Source organism: Herpailurus yagouaroundi, unplaced genomic scaffold (genome assembly GCF_014898765.1).
Source record: "Herpailurus yagouaroundi ecotype Mexico unplaced genomic scaffold, PumYag 196, whole genome shotgun sequence".
NCBI lineage: Eukaryota > Metazoa > Chordata > Mammalia > Carnivora > Felidae > Herpailurus > Herpailurus yagouaroundi.
Window position 1 is genome coordinate 36,677,676 of NW_024412427.1, and position 15,782 is coordinate 36,693,457.

General features: G+C 38.2%; 1 protein-coding gene across 1 annotated transcript; it reads left to right on the top strand.

Annotated features, from left to right (window-relative positions):
• Positions 1-3,046: 3,046 nt before the first annotated feature.
• Positions 3,047-3,513, top strand: LOC121012581 (40S ribosomal protein S24-like). The gene has a single exon (XM_040447907.1). The coding sequence runs from the start codon at positions 3,082-3,084 to the stop codon at positions 3,472-3,474; it is 393 nt and encodes a 130-aa protein (XP_040303841.1). The 5' UTR covers positions 3,047-3,081; the 3' UTR covers positions 3,475-3,513.
• The last annotated feature ends 12,269 nt before the right edge of the window (positions 3,514-15,782 follow it).

Below are 15,782 nucleotides of genomic sequence, written 5' to 3' on the forward strand. Positions count from 1 at the left end.
TAACCACCATTTTATTTTTGTCTCTGTGAATGTGACTACTGTAGATATTTCGTATTAGAGGAAGTGGAATCATGTCCTTTTGTGTGTGGCTTATTTCATTTAGCATAATGTCTTCAAGGTCTATCCATGTTGTAGCATGTGTCAGTATTTTATTCCTTTTTCAGGTTGAGTAATATTCCATTTTATGGGTGTACTACATTGTGTTTATCCATTTATCCATTGATGGAAATTTTAGTTGCTTCCACCTTTTGGCTACTGTGAATAATGGGGCTATAAACATGGGTGTACAAATATTTTACTTTCAACTATTTTAGTTATATACCCAGAATTGGAATTGCTGGATTATATGGTAATTCTATTTTTAATTTTTTGAATAACTGCCATATTGCTCTCTGTAACAGCTGCATCATTTTACATTCCCACCAGCAGTGCAGAAGTGTTCCAGTTTCTCCACATTTTGTTAAGACTTGTTATTTTCAGGGTGTCTGGGGAGCTCAATCAGTTAAGTGTCCGACTCTTGATTTTGACTGAGGTCATGATCTCACAGTTGTGAGATCAAGGGATATTGTTTCTTCCTCTCCCTCTGCCCCTCCCACTCTCCCACCCCCACTCTCTCTCTCAAAAAAAAGGAAAAAAAGATTTGTTCTGTTCTGTTTTGTTTTGTTTTGCTAATAATAACCATCCTAATGAATGTAAAATGGTATCACATTGTGGTTTGGATTTGCATTCCCCTAACAATTAGTGATGTTGAGCATCTTTTCATGTGTTTACTGTTCATTTGTATACCTTTAGAGAAATGTCCACTCAAGTCTTTTGCCCATTTTAAAATCAGGTTGTTTTTTGTTGTTGTGAAGTTGTAGATATTTTTATATATTAGTCCCTTAACAAGTATATGATTTGCAAATATTTTATCCCATTCTGTGGGTTTTTTTCACTCTGTCTTTGGTGTACAAGAGTTTTTAATTTTGATGTAGTCAATTTATTTTTTCTTTCTTTGCCTGTACTTTTGGTGTCATATCCAAAAAATCACTGTCTTATCCAGTGTCATGGAGCTTTTTTCTGTTTTCTTCTAAGAATTTTATTTTAGCTCTTACATTGTGGTCTTCGATCTATTTTGAGTTACATTTTATATATGTTGTAAAGTAAAGGTCCAACTTCATTTTTTGGGGGGGGGGCATGTGTAGATCCAGTTTTCTTTGCTTTTATTTTTTATAAACTTTTTAATGTTTTTTTATTTGAGAGAGAGAGAGAGACAGAGACAGAGTGCAAGCAGGGGAGGAGCCGAGAGAGGGAGACAGAATCTGAAGCAGGCTCCAGGCTCTGAGCCGTCAGCACAGAGCCTGACGCAGGGCTCAAACCCACAGACAGTGAGATCATGACCTGAGCTGAAGAGTAGAAAGGAAAAGCAGTGAAGGAAAATAAGCAGAGCCTAAGTCACCTGTGGAACACAATCAGGCACACCAACATATGCAGAATGAGAGTACCAGAGGGAGAGGAAAGAGAGAAAGGGAGAGAAAGAATAGTTGCAGAAATAATAGCTGAAAACTTCCCAAATCTTATAAAAGACATTACGCATTTAACAAGCTCAATAAACTCAGAAATCCACAGCAAGGCACCTTATAATCAAACTGTTGAAAGACAAAGACAAAAAGAGAATCTTGAAAGTAGCAAGAGGAAAGTGACTGTTTCCATACAACACCCAGTGCTCCTCCCAACAGGTGTCCTCCTCAATGCCCATCACCCACCCACCCCTCCCACCCACACCCTCAGTTTATTCTCAGTTTTTAAGAGTCTCTTATGGTTTGAATAATTTCAATTGTCTCATCTTCCATTTAGTAATCTTCTGTCTACCTGTTCAAATGTGCTATTGAAATTCTCTTGTGAATTTTTGATATGTTGTTGTATGGAAACCAATTTGACAATAAATTTCATATTTAAAAAAAAACCTCCACCCCAAACAAACAAACAAAACAAACAAACCTTCCTATAAAGAGAACCCCAGGCCCAGATGGCTTAAACCCAAAATTTAAAGAAACAAAAACAAAAAAACCACAATGCATTTTCACCCCCCAAAATATAATGGAAGGGAACATTTTTCAACTAATTTTACAAAGCACGTTTTACTCTGATACCCAAACCAAAGACATAACAAGAAAAGAATACTATAGATCAATCTCTCTTATGAATATAAGTGCAAACCTCTCAACAAAATACCAGCAAACCAAAGACACCAACACATAAAAAAGATTATGTAGCATGACCAAGTGTAATTCATTCAAGGAATGCAAGATTGGTTATATGAAAATCAGTCAGTGTCAAACACTGTATTAATAATTAAAAAAAAGGACAAAATCACATGATTATCTCAGACACAAAAGCATTTGACCAAAATCCAACATGCTTCATGATAAAAACTAGGAACGAAGAGAACATTCTCAAACTATTAAAGGGTATCTATGAAATCCACAGCTATACTACCATAAAGACAAACAAACCAATAGAATAGAATAAAGAGCACAGAAGTAAGTCTGTATATATATGTTAAATGATTTTCAACAAAGGTGGCAAGATCATTTAGTGGGGAAAAGGGCTATAATTGAAGCAATCTGTGTGTGTTTATGTGTCTGTGATCCAGAAAGACCTTTCCTTCTCATTATGTAATTAATTGTGTAATGTTGCCTTATCTTGAGAGAGCATTAATAAATTAGCTTATAAAGGAACTCTTTTCCTGGTTGGCTTATAGAGCAGTTGGATCATTTTTAGCCCATTCCAGCAATCCTTGCCTTTTTATTGGAATGTTTAATCCATTTACATTCCAAATAATTACTGATAAGGTAGAATTTATGTCTTTCATTTTGCTATTTGTCTTCTACATTCTTACATCTTTTTGGTTCTTCCCTTACTCCATGACTGCCTTCTCTATTTAAATATTTTCTAATATATCATTTTAATTCCCTTGCTGTTTATTTATTATTTTTTTTTATAATTTCTTAGTGATTGCCCTGGGGATTACAATGAATTTATTAACTTAAAATAATCTAGCTCTTTTCCTCCCTGGCTGCCTAAAGCTCGACCGCCATCATGAATGACACAGTAACTATCCAGACCAGGAAGTTCATGACCAACCGACTACTTCAGCGGAAACAGATGGTCATCGATGTTCTTCACCCCAGAAAGGCAACAGTACCTAAGACAGAAATTCGGGAAAAACTAGCCAAAATGTACAAGACCACACCAGATGTCATCTTTGTATTTGGATTCAGAACCCATTTTGGAGGTGGCAAGACAACTGGCTTTGGCATGATTTATGATTCCTTGGATTATGCAAAGAAAAATGAACCCAAACATAGACTTGCACGACATGGCCTGTATGAGAAGAAAAAGACGTGGAGAAAACAGCGGAAGGAACGCAAGAACCGAATGAAGAAAGTCAGGGGAACTGCAAAAGCTAATGTTGGTGCTGGCAAAAAGTGAGCTGGAGATTGGACAACAGAAGGAGTAAAGATGCTTCAGGGACTATCTGGCATTTGTGCAGATTTTTCATGAGAGGATTAATAAACTAAGAACTTAAAAAAAAAAAAAACTTAAAATAATCTAGGCCCAGGGTGCCTGGGTGGTTCAGTCAGTTAAGCGTATGACTCTTGATTTTGGCTCACGTCATGATCTCATCGTTCATGAGCTCAAGCACTGCATTGGTCTCTGCACTGATAGCATGGAGCCTGCTTGGGATTCTGTCTCCTTCTCTCTCTGTCCCCTCCTCTGCTTGCTCTCTCTCTCAAAATGAATAAATAAACAAAATTTTTGTAATAATCTAGTTCTAAGGCTAATAAATTTCAGTAATACACAGACTTTGCTCCAGTGTAGCTCTGTTCCCTGCTCCCTCTTTTGTCCTATTATTGTGAAACAAATGACATCTTTATATGTAAGGAGTTTATCAATACAATTTTATAATGATTGCTTTATACAGTTGTGGTTTTTTTAATATTTATTTATTTTTGAGAGAGAGAGACAGTGGGGGAGGGGCAGAGAGAGGGAGACACAGAATCCAGAGCAGACTCTGGCTCTGAGTTGTCAATACAGAGCCTGATGCAGGGCTCAAACTCACAAACTGTGAGATCATGACGTGAGCCCAAGTCAGAAGCTTAACTGAATGAGCCACGCAGGCACCCTTATACAGTTGTCTTTTAAATCATATATGAAAGGAAAATGCTTACAAACAAAAATACGGAATACTGTCTTTTATTTTAATCTATATATTTATCTTTTCAGTATTCTTTGGTTTTTCATGTGGATTCAAATTATTGTCTAGTGTCCTTATATTCAACTTGAAAAACTCTTTTTAGCATTTCTTGTATGACAGGTCTACTAGTGACAAACTCCCTGGGTTTTATCTGAAAATGTCTTAATTTCTCTTTCATTTTGAAGGGTATTTTTGTTGAATATAATTTTGTGGGTTTTTTTTTCTTTTCAAACTCAGAAGACAGTGTCATTTTGGCCTCCATGGTTTCTGATTGAGAATCCATCCTAGGTAATGAATCACTTCTCTCTCACTGCTTTCAAGATTCTCTGTTTTTGGCTTTCAGCAGTTTGTTTATGGTGTGTCTTGGTGTAGATCTCTTTGATTCTACTTGGAATAGTTTAGCTTCCGAAATATGCAGATTAATGTTTTCCATAAAACTTGGGAAGTTTATTACTATTGTTCCTTCAAATCTTCTTTGTGCCCCTTTACCTCCTTTCCTTCTAGAAATTTAATTATGTGTATGTTTGTATGGTTGATGGTGTCCCACAGGTCTCTTATACTCTGTTCATTTGTCCATTTTTTTTTCTTTCCAATCCTCAGACTGATCATCTCAATTGATCTATCTTCAAATTTGCTGATTCTTGATTACATTAGTTCAAATCTGCTATTGAACTCTTCTAGTAATTTTTCACTTCAGAAATTGTCTTTTTCCAACTCTAGAATCTCTGGTTCTTTTAAAATAATTTCTATCTCTTTATTGATGTTCTTTATTTGGCAAGACATTGTTCTCCTACTTTCCTTTAATTCTTTAGACATATTTTCATTTGAACAATAGCTGGTTTAAAGTGTTTGTCTAGTAAATCCAACATCTTGGCTTCCTGAAGGATAATTTCTACTACTACTACTACTACTACGTTTTTCCTGTGAATGGGTCACCCTTTCCTATTTCTTTGCATATCTCATTCTTTTTCATTGAAAACTGGACATTTTAGGTAATATATTGTAGCAATTCTGGACACTTATTCCAAGTCTATAATCACTTATTTGCTTACTGATTTGTCTGGAAGTTTTCACTGTCTCTTTCCCCTCATATGAACAACCTTTTATTTCACTCCTCAGAGAGCGCAATGTTCGACACTTTCACAGTCACTTTGACCCTTCCTCTGTCCAGGGATGACAATGGTCCTAGTTGGACTTGCTTTGACTTCTCTTTCTCTGAGGAAAGAAATGTTTCCTTTATGTTTCTAGATCATCTGTCTCTACTGATATTGTACCCAGATTTAACTTCCACTAATTGCTAGCTGATTGTTCTGTTGTTTCTGACAACATTCTGGGGCATAAATTGCTCTATAATCTGATCCAGTAAAATTTGGGGCCCCTTTAAAGGATTAAAGTAGGTTTTGAATCAGTGTTTGAGGCTTGCTCTGACTCCAGTGGGGATCTTCCTAGCTACCTCTTTCCCTGGTTCTATTGAAAGCATAACTGGCCCACCATTTCCCTTGTTGCTACCAGTCTCCTCTTAATTGCTAACCACCAAAATATCCACTGCTTTTTAAAATTTTTTTAATGTTTATTTATTTTTGAGGTGGGGGCAGAGAGAGAGGGAGACAGAGGATCTGAAGCAGGGTCTTCGGTGTCAGTGAAGAGTACAGGGCTCGATCCATTTCTTTTGAGACTATGATTAGGCTTGAACTTCCCCATGTTCTATTCCATGTAAAGTCAGTCCTCTTGAGGAGAACTACAAAGTCTTTGTTATTCTTATGACCTGTCTCTTCCTCACAGAACCTCTGCACCACTGCCTTGTTTCTGGAGGTAGGGACAATCATCCCCCCCCCCGCCCTTCTCTTAGAATGATGCTCCTGCTTTACTAGAATGACACTAGAGCAGGGATATAGCCCTCAGCTTTCTGAGGTTTTCTCAGCCTGCTTTTTCTGGAATGGAAAGTCTAGCTTATGAATGAGCTGGGGCAAGGGCAACCAGGACCCAGTATTCCTGGCCTGCCATACCTGGGGTATAACCTGTGCCCTACGTGTGGGTGCGCCTACGTGGAAGAGGGTAGCCACAGACCTCTTGGCTACTCTTATCTGAAATAGAGGTTCTGCAACATGGAGCTGGAGGGAGATGAGAAATGTTAGTAGTCTTTCCCTCCTGGGGTGTAACCCAAGATTGAGAACTGAGGAGAGGAGTCCATTTTCTCGATTATACCCACCTAAAATAGAGCTTCATGGAGGGAGAGGAGACAGATCATGATCATGCCTCAGTGCCACAGACACTCGCTGTTCTTACCCAGAGTTAGTAGAATTTCTTGAATAAGTGTTTTTCCATATGCTGTATGCCCTTAGAATTTTCAGACTTAAAGTGGCTATTACTTTTAAATATTTTTTACCAGTTTTGCTTGTTTTGCTTGGGAAAGGGTCTGCAGTGCTCATTACACCACCATTTCAGAAATGCTACTACTGTGTGCACTGAGTTTTAGGATGGTTTGTTACATAGCACTGTGGCAATAGCTAACTAGTACAACAAGGCTTTTTCTCCTAAAATAACACCTAACATTTGTTGTTTACTCTGTGCTACCCAATGGTTAGATATTATTTTTAATCTTCATTTTACATATGATAAGAGTGATAGGCAGTAATTTCTCTGACATTGGACATAGCAATTTTTTTCTAGATAGGTCTTCTGAGACAAGAGAAACAAAAGCAAAAATAAACTATTGAGGCTATATCAAAATAAAAGCCTTCTTCACAGCAAAGGAAACAACCAACAAAACTAAAAGACAAGCTACTGAATGGGAGAACATATTTGCAAATAGCATATTCAGGAAAAGGTTAGTATCCAAAATATATAAAAAACTTATACATCTCAACATAAACACACCAAAAAAAAAATCCCAAATAATCCAATTTAAAAGTGGACAGAAGACATGAACAGAGATTTCTCCAAATAAGACATACAGATGACCAAGAAGACACATTTAAAAAATGCTCAACATCACTCATCAGGGAAATACATATCAAAACTACAATGAGGTATCACCTCACACCTGTCAGAATGACTAAAATCAACAACACAAGAAACAATGGGTATTGGTGAGGATATGGAAAGAAAGGAGTCCTCGTGCACTGTTGGTGGGAAGGCAAACTGGTGCACCTACTCTGAAAAACAGTATGGAGATTCCTCAAAAAGTTAAAAATAGAACTACCCTATGATCCAGTAATTGCACTACTGGATATTTACCCAAAAAAATACAGAAACATTAATTCAAAGAGATACATGCACCCTTATGTTTGTAGCAGCATTATTTATAACACCTAATTGTAGAAGCAGCCCAACTGTCCATCAATAGTGGGATGGATAAAGAAAAGGTGATGTGTACACACACACACACACACACACACACACACAGGAATATTAACCATGAAAAGAATGAAATCTTGCCTTTTGCAACAATATAGATGGATCTAGAGAGTATAATACTAAGCAAAATAAGCCAGAGTAAGACAAATACTATATGATTTAATTAATATGTGGAATTTAAGAAACAAAACAAATGAACAAAAGAGAAAAAATAGAGACCAACCAAAAAACACTGTTTTTAATATTTTAAAAAAAATTTTTAATGTTTATTTATTTTAGAAAGCGTGAACAAGGGAGGGCAGAGAGAGGGAGATACAGAATCTGAAGCAGGCTCCTGGCTCTGTGCTGTCAGCACAGAGCCCAATGCAGGGCTCAAACCTGTGAACTGTGAGATCATGACCTGATCTGAAGTCAGATGCTTGACTGACTGAGCCACCCATCCACCCCAAAATCAGACTCTTAACCATAGAGAACAAACAGATGGTTACTGGAGGGGAGGTGGGTAGAGTGATAGGTGAAATAGGCAAAGGGAATTAAGAGTACACTTACTTGAGGAACACTGAGTAATATGTGGAACTGTTGAATCATTATATTGTATACCTGAAACTAATATAATGTTGTGTGTTATCTACACTGGAATTTACATTTGTCAAGAATAAAAATAAATTTTAAAAATAAAATTAAAAAAGAGTGAAGCTCAGGGAATTTGAGGAAATTCAGGAAATTTTTCCATCTGAGTTTCCTCTTTATAACTGAGGATACAATGTTTATCCCTGATTCCATTGGGAGAGGGGGAGAAAGTAGACTAGATTGTCTCTGAACTCCCTTTCTGCTCTAATGCCCTAAGATATTAACTAAGAACCAGGTTTCCAGTACCCTCATAAATAGCCTCCAAATCCTACCTTTCCGATATCAACTATAGTTAACTCCAAATGTCCTGTCTGGTCTCTGTGCCTGAGGGCTCTTCCGGAGCCTGCATGTACAGCAGGCCAGATATGCAGAGAAATTAAAGCTTGGCAAATGACTGACAGAAGCTGATGTATACCCCAGTTCCCTCCTGCTCTAGACTTTGGTTCCCAAAGGGACCCAAACTAAGACTGAGAATCTGGAAATATTACTGTGGAGCAGAGGAAATTTGACTGAGTGAAAGTTGGGGCTCTGCCAGGTATGGAGAAGGAGTGCATGGCGAAGTCTATGTTATAAGACACAGCTGGGTCAGCAATGGGGAATCAAGACAGTGATGACCAAGAGCCTTTCAAGAGTTTGGGGCACCGGGGTGGCTCAGTCAGTTAAGTGTCCAACTTTGGCTCAGGTCATGATCTTGTGGTTCATGGGTTTGAGTCCCACATCAGGCTCTGTGCTGACAGCTCAGAGCCTGAAGCCTGTTGCAGATTCTGGGTCTCCCTGTCTCTCTAAAAAATGAATAAACATTAAAGAAATTTAAGAGACTTTCAAGGGTCATAAAGGGCTTGAGAGAAGACAGGTCAAAAGAATTGGAGGGAAGAACAAAGGATCAGGAGTAGGTCTGCTCAGATAAAGCCTTGAAACCTGGGAGTCTCTAGCCCTAGATGAGCTTGGACACTAACAAACAGGGATGTATTTGTGAAGCAGGTATGTAGCTCTTATTCACATGGCATTCCAAAATATAGATCAACTCTTTTTGTCCATGACTCAATTATAACAACTCTTTCACTATGCTTCTACAATGTAAGTGATGGATATAGCCAAGAAATCAAGATTGGGGGAACATCATGACCTCCCAACAACTACAAGGAACTTACCCTCAGAATGAGGATTTGGAGTGATAATCTCAAGCCGGTCCAGCTCTGACACTCCAGAGGACAGCCAGGTCAGCACAAGCCATCCTCAGGCCACCGTTAACAAAATTATCCAGAGTAATGCACCAAGCCCCAAGCCAGACATACTGATAAAGAAGCTTAGCCCATTCCACTCCACCTTTCTGTCCATCCTCATATTCTCTGCCCTCCAGTGGTTCTCCACAGGCCAAGCACATCAAGTCTTCTATCCCCAACAAGTTACTTTTGGTTTGGCAGCTAAAAGTGTTTGCTTTGGAGCCTGAATGTCTGGGTCGGGATCCTGGCTTATTAGTATGATTTTCGGCAAGGTATCTACATCATTGTGCCTCAGTTTGCTCATCTATAGAATGAAGATAATAATCATTTTCTGAGGAATTAATTTGAAGGGTGTATGTAACAAAGTGAAGAAACCTAGCAGATACTATCTCAACCAAGTGAGTAAAGTTAACATCACCAATAATGAGCCATCAGGGCTCTGAGAGGCGCTGAGAACACATCACTTTTGTGGTAAATCACTTCTGCCCAAAATACATAACCTGAATTGAATCATGAAGACACATCAGACCAACCCAAACTGAGATACATTCTACAAAGTAACTGGTGCATGTTCTTCAAAAATGACAAGGTCATGAAATACAAGGAAAGGCTGAGGGTCTATTCTACATTGAAAAAGACTGGCAGAGACAACTGAATTCAGTACATGATCCAGAATTATATTCTGGACCACAAAGGAAGAAAGATAAAGGAAAGAATTTTTTGTTCTGTTGTGTTTTTGCTACAAAAGACACTTTTGGTACAATCAGTGAAACTCGGTCTATGTGGGTTCCATGATAGTACTGCATTAGTGTTAAGTTTCTAATTTTGATGAGTGCACTGGCTATGTAGGAGAGTGCCTTAGGAAGAACCTTAGTAAGAATACTAATTATAGCATTTAAGTTAAGCAATTAGTCTGCTCCATACAGTCTATTATATATAGTTTTGTTGCTTAACTGTTTAGCAGACAGATGTTTGATCCTTGAGGGTGTTACATATTTGTAACAATCCTAAAATCTAATATATTGGCATACAAATTTGTTTACCCAGCAGACACAAATCCAGATTTTAATCTGAATTTGCCAGCCACTGGGCCAAGCATGGGAATGCAAAGAGATGAGTCCCAGGTCCAGGTCCTCAGAGTGTGTCTGTTCTAGTGGGAGAGGCTGAAGGTCACCTTACGGGAAAAAGCAAGAGGATGCAGGGTACTGATTGGTGAGACAAGAAGAATAATAGGAATTAAAAGGAGGAAAAGGAATGTGTATAGAATAAAGATAGAAATGAAAGGAAGACATAGTAAGATCAAAAAGGTCTTGTTTAAAATTACCTTTTGTGTGTTTTCTATGAGGTGAGTTTGGGCTTGCCTATAAAGGTAAAAAGACAAGAGGTGGCATGTGTTCAAGGATAGATAGTGTATCATCATTTATAATTATTTTAGAGAGTGTGTGTGCTTGTGTGAGTGAGGGAGAGAAACAGAGGGAGAAAGATAGAAAGAGAGAGAGAATCTTAAGCAGGCTCCATGCTCAGCACAGAGACCCATGCAGGGCTCAGTCCCATGACCCTGGGATCATGACCTGAGCTGAAATCAAGAGTTGGACTCTCAACTGACTGTGCCACCCAGGTGCCCTTCCAGGGTACACTGTTAAATGAAAAATGTATATACAATAATGTGCATAGAATGCAATCTTTGATGAGAGTAGGGGTTTTATTAAAGGAAATGTATACACTTCTTTCCTTACATTTCCTAGAACTTCACTAGAAGGGAGTAGGAGAAATAGGGGAGTCATTGTCACCAGGACAGAGGGGAAGCATAGCTGTGTGCCTGAGGCAAGGACCACATGTGGGAAAAGGAGTCAATTTTTTAAAGCAAGGGAAAATCTAAAGCATGGAGAAAGTAAGGGTGCTTTCATTGTTACTTTAACACCTCAGATTATAAGTACTGTGTGGGTTTAAATCATTTGAGGCTAACAATTTTGAGGGAGGAAACACGTGCACATGCATGATCTTGGAAGGCTTGTAGGGGAGTCTGGAGTGGCTCTAAAATAGTGTTTTTCTCAACAAACTAAAGTCCTGTGTCAGATTTTACACTCAATTTTTATAATAGATTTAAAATTCAACCAAGCCCTCATTTATTAAAATTGGGTAGCCATTTACCTACACACATGCACTGACACACATGCTCAGGAGACCTGTTGTGCAGAGGATAACCATGTGAAACTGCTGTTCAATTTTTGGGAAGATCCCCCAACATACACACAACCCACTCCTACTCTCACCCTCCACTCTGCCTCCATCTTCTGGTAATATACTGCCACCTAATGTCCCATAAACAAACTGACACATCCTCAGAAATGTGAATTCAGAAATAATGGAATATATAAGGTTAAGGATGATGCATGTTACTATGATTGAAAAATACATTAGAAACAAGTCTATACATACGCATGGATGCTTTTGTATATATAAAATACCTCTGGGGAATATAAACAAGCTGTAAACCAGGAAGGGGAACTGGGAAGCTGAGAAAATTATTGCTGTACATAATTTTGTACCTTTAAAATTTTAAGCCATAATAATGTATTGCCAATTGAAAATAATTAAGCAGTTTGAAAAGAAAAAAAACATCTGTTTATTAAATTTTGCTAGTATGTTAACTAGGAGGGCATCTTTTCTTCATTCATTGGTTCATATATTTAACAAATACTTAGTAAATGTATACTGTCTGGAGGAACAAAGGTGAAGAAAACAGATACATTCCTGGCCTACTGGAATGTAGATGCTGCTGAGAGGATGGCCTTAGACAGCACATGTTGAGCATAGCAGTGCCCATGAACGTGGGTCCTAGGATGACAGTTGGTAGGGAGCAGGGCTCCCAGCCCTGCGTCACTAGGATGGCAAACAATCATCTTCTATTCTCTTTAGACCTATGGTGGGATCTCATTTCAGCACTTCAGCTTATCAATATCACAAGTGTGATATAGTGGGTATTTTATTCACTCAACATCTGAAACACACACATTTTCCTCAAATACCCTTCTCAAATACAACTTAAAATTAGTAGATGCAAAGCTACTCTCAATAATTTTCAAAGAATGGATATTATAGAGATTACATCCCCAGGCTACAATGCAATCAGGTGAGAATTTACTAAGTAAAATGTTAATTTTAGAAATTAATTCAAAAAATTTAAAACATATTTTTTTAAATTTTTAATGTTTATTTTTAAGAGAGAGAGAGACAGAGAGTGAGCAGGGGAGGGGCAGAGAGAGAGGGAGACACAGAATTCGAAGCAGGCTCCAGGCTCCGAGCTGTCAGCACAGAGCCCAATGTGGGGCTCGAACACACAGACCATGAGATCATGAACTAAGCCAAAGTCAGATGCTTAACCGAGCTACCCAGTCACTCCTAAAAACATATTTCTAAATAACTCGTGGACAGAGAGATTTTGTAATGGAATTTAGAAAATTTTTCAAGCCAACAATTATAAAAAGACAATATAGCAAGATTTGTAGGATAGAGCTAATGTGGTACTTGAAAATTTAAAGCTTTAAATACATTAGGAAAGAAGGCTAAATATTAATGAGATGATTAATTAGAAAAAGGAAAAAACTGAATATACTCAAATAAAGTAGGAAGAAAGATAAAATAAAGATGAGAGAAATTTTAAAATATCACACAGATATAATGGAGTTGTTTAACAAAGCTAGAAGTTAGTTCTTGCAGGGAAAATGTAACCAAATATTTAAATTTCTGGAATGTTGATCAAGAAAAAGAAACAGGACAAAAAGAAGTAATATTATTAGTGCAAGAGAGACTATAACTACAAATGCTAAGGAGATAAGATATGAGCAATGTTATGCCAATAAAGTTGAGAACTTAGGTGAAATGGGAAAATTTTTCACCAGAAATATACCAAAATTGCCTGAAAAATAAATAGAACACTTGAATGATTAGAAATGGAATCAGCAGTTTAAAATGTTTCACGTAGAAAACAGGCATATTCTCTCAAATGTGCAAGGAATAGAAAATTCAAAACAACACAAACTCTCTTAGGAGGTTGTTGTTGTTTAATTTTCAATTCCCTTTGTAAGGCAATATAACCATGACCATATATCCAAATAAGTACAATGTATGAAAGAAAATTAGAAGCTAACCTCTTTCATGAACATAGAAACAAAGAGCCTAAAGCCCATATTAGCAAATCAAATCCAACAAGGTATAAAAAAACAAACAAACAAAAAAAAACAACATACTATCTATTGGGAATCAGGAATGATTCAACATTAGAATTTGGGGCACCTGGGTGGCTTAGTCCATTGGGTGTCCAACTTCAGCTGAGGTCATGATTTTGCAGTTTGTGAGTTTGAGCCCCATATCAGGCTTGCTGCTGTCAACCTGTCAGCACAGAGTCCACTTTGGATTCTCTCTGCCCCTCCCCTGCTTGTGCTCTCCCAAAAATGTACTAAATACTTTTTTAAAAAGAATTTAATTTATCACATTTACAAAATAATGGAGAAAACTCATATGATTGCCTCCATAGATTAATAAAATGCACAAAATAAAATTGACATCCACTATGATTTTTTTAACTCTTAAACTAAACTTAAAGTCCTTAAAAGGAAGTTTTCTTAATCTGACAAAGGGCATCTTCATATTTAGTGATTAAAAAGTTAAGGGCCTCCACAGAGGGGAGGAGAACAAAAACACAGCCACTTGAGGAATTAAACAGGACAGTCATCCACACCAGTCTGTCTCTCCTCTTGATAGTTAACCCAGTCACCCAGAACTTTACTTATGCTTCTTATACCTGCACTTCTTGGTGCCCCAATTAGATTTTCATTATGGTACAGGTGGCCTCTGTTGAGCATATATCAGGAAGTCAAAGGAGATCTTGTGATGACCAACATGGCAGGTAGAAATAAAAAGTCCACCTCCTCTAGTTAAGGATAAGGTTTCCTTCACATCTTCTATGTGTGTGTGTACTAGATTTTGGAAAATGGAAGACTAGCCATGAGTGCAGAGGATCTGACTTTTCTGGAGAGTTAAAGAAAAAGAATTTGGATGAGAAAGTAATTTGTGGTTATATTCTTCAAGGAATCAGAAGTGACTAAGATATTTTACTTGGTATTATTATCAAAATGACCTATGAGCAATGGGTGTCTTAGAACAACCCACCCCATAGGGGTGCCTAGGTGGCTCTCTCGGTTAAGCGTCCAACTTCAGGTCATGATCTTGTGGTTTGTGAGTTCAAGCCCCGTGTTGGGCTCTGTGCTCAGAGCCTGGAACCTGCCTTGGATTCTGTGTCTCCTCCTCTCTCTGCCCCTCCCATGCTCATGCTTTGTCTCCCCATAATAAACATTAACATTTCTTTTTTTAAAAAAAGAACAAACCACCCCATAAAAATAAATCCTGAGAAAGGAGTGTAGTTTACTTGGGAGGTGACCCCAGGGAACAGGGATAGTTAGACAGGGATAGGAAGAAAGCCAATATGGGTCACTACTTTGCACAACTGGGGCTCGATTCCACTGTAGAACATGCCAGAGTATTGTCCCACTTGAGGGGCGAGGAAGGGAGTGGCAATGGATCTAAGATATTCACACCTGTCATCGGCTGAGGGGTAACATTAGCTCCCTAGCACTTCCAGTTGTTGTGCATGCTTGGGCCAAAAGAAAGCTGTTATGGGGAGAATCACTGGTGCTTCCAGTAGGAAGGATATGGGTAAGGGATACTGTGGTACCATCTACTATCAGGACACTATGGAGTCCATGTTATAGTGTTTTGTGTAACACAGATTTGCAGATGTCCTCCTGGATTGATGTGAGTAGATGGACAAATATGAACAGGCAGCTGCACAAAATAGTGGGCATCCTCCACTCTGTCCTTAGTCACATTGGGTAAACTAAGGAAATTTAATCATTCATCTACCTCTTCTAAAATATTCACCTCCCAAAAGCAGGGCCTTTGGTGACAATGTTTGCTACACCTCCCTGCTGTCAGAGCACTTGTACACATTTTCTGCCACAGCCCATATCATAGTTATCTGTCCCATTTCCTGCATGTCCACAATAGGTGTCAATTGGCTTCCATCATTTTCCACCTGCAGGACTGAGCTGCTTCTTCCGGGCTCACCAGTGAAAGCTGAAGAAACACTACAATTAATCTATGCATTTCTTCAACAAATATTTACTGAGCATTGCCTTGGTTTGGGTTTCCTCAAAGATAGTCTGAGACAAAAGCTTAGGTGTAAGTAGTTTATTTGGGAAAGGGCACCAAGGCAGAAGGAAAAGTCAACCCAAGGGGTTGGGCATGACTGAGCTAGTTACCACCATGGGCAA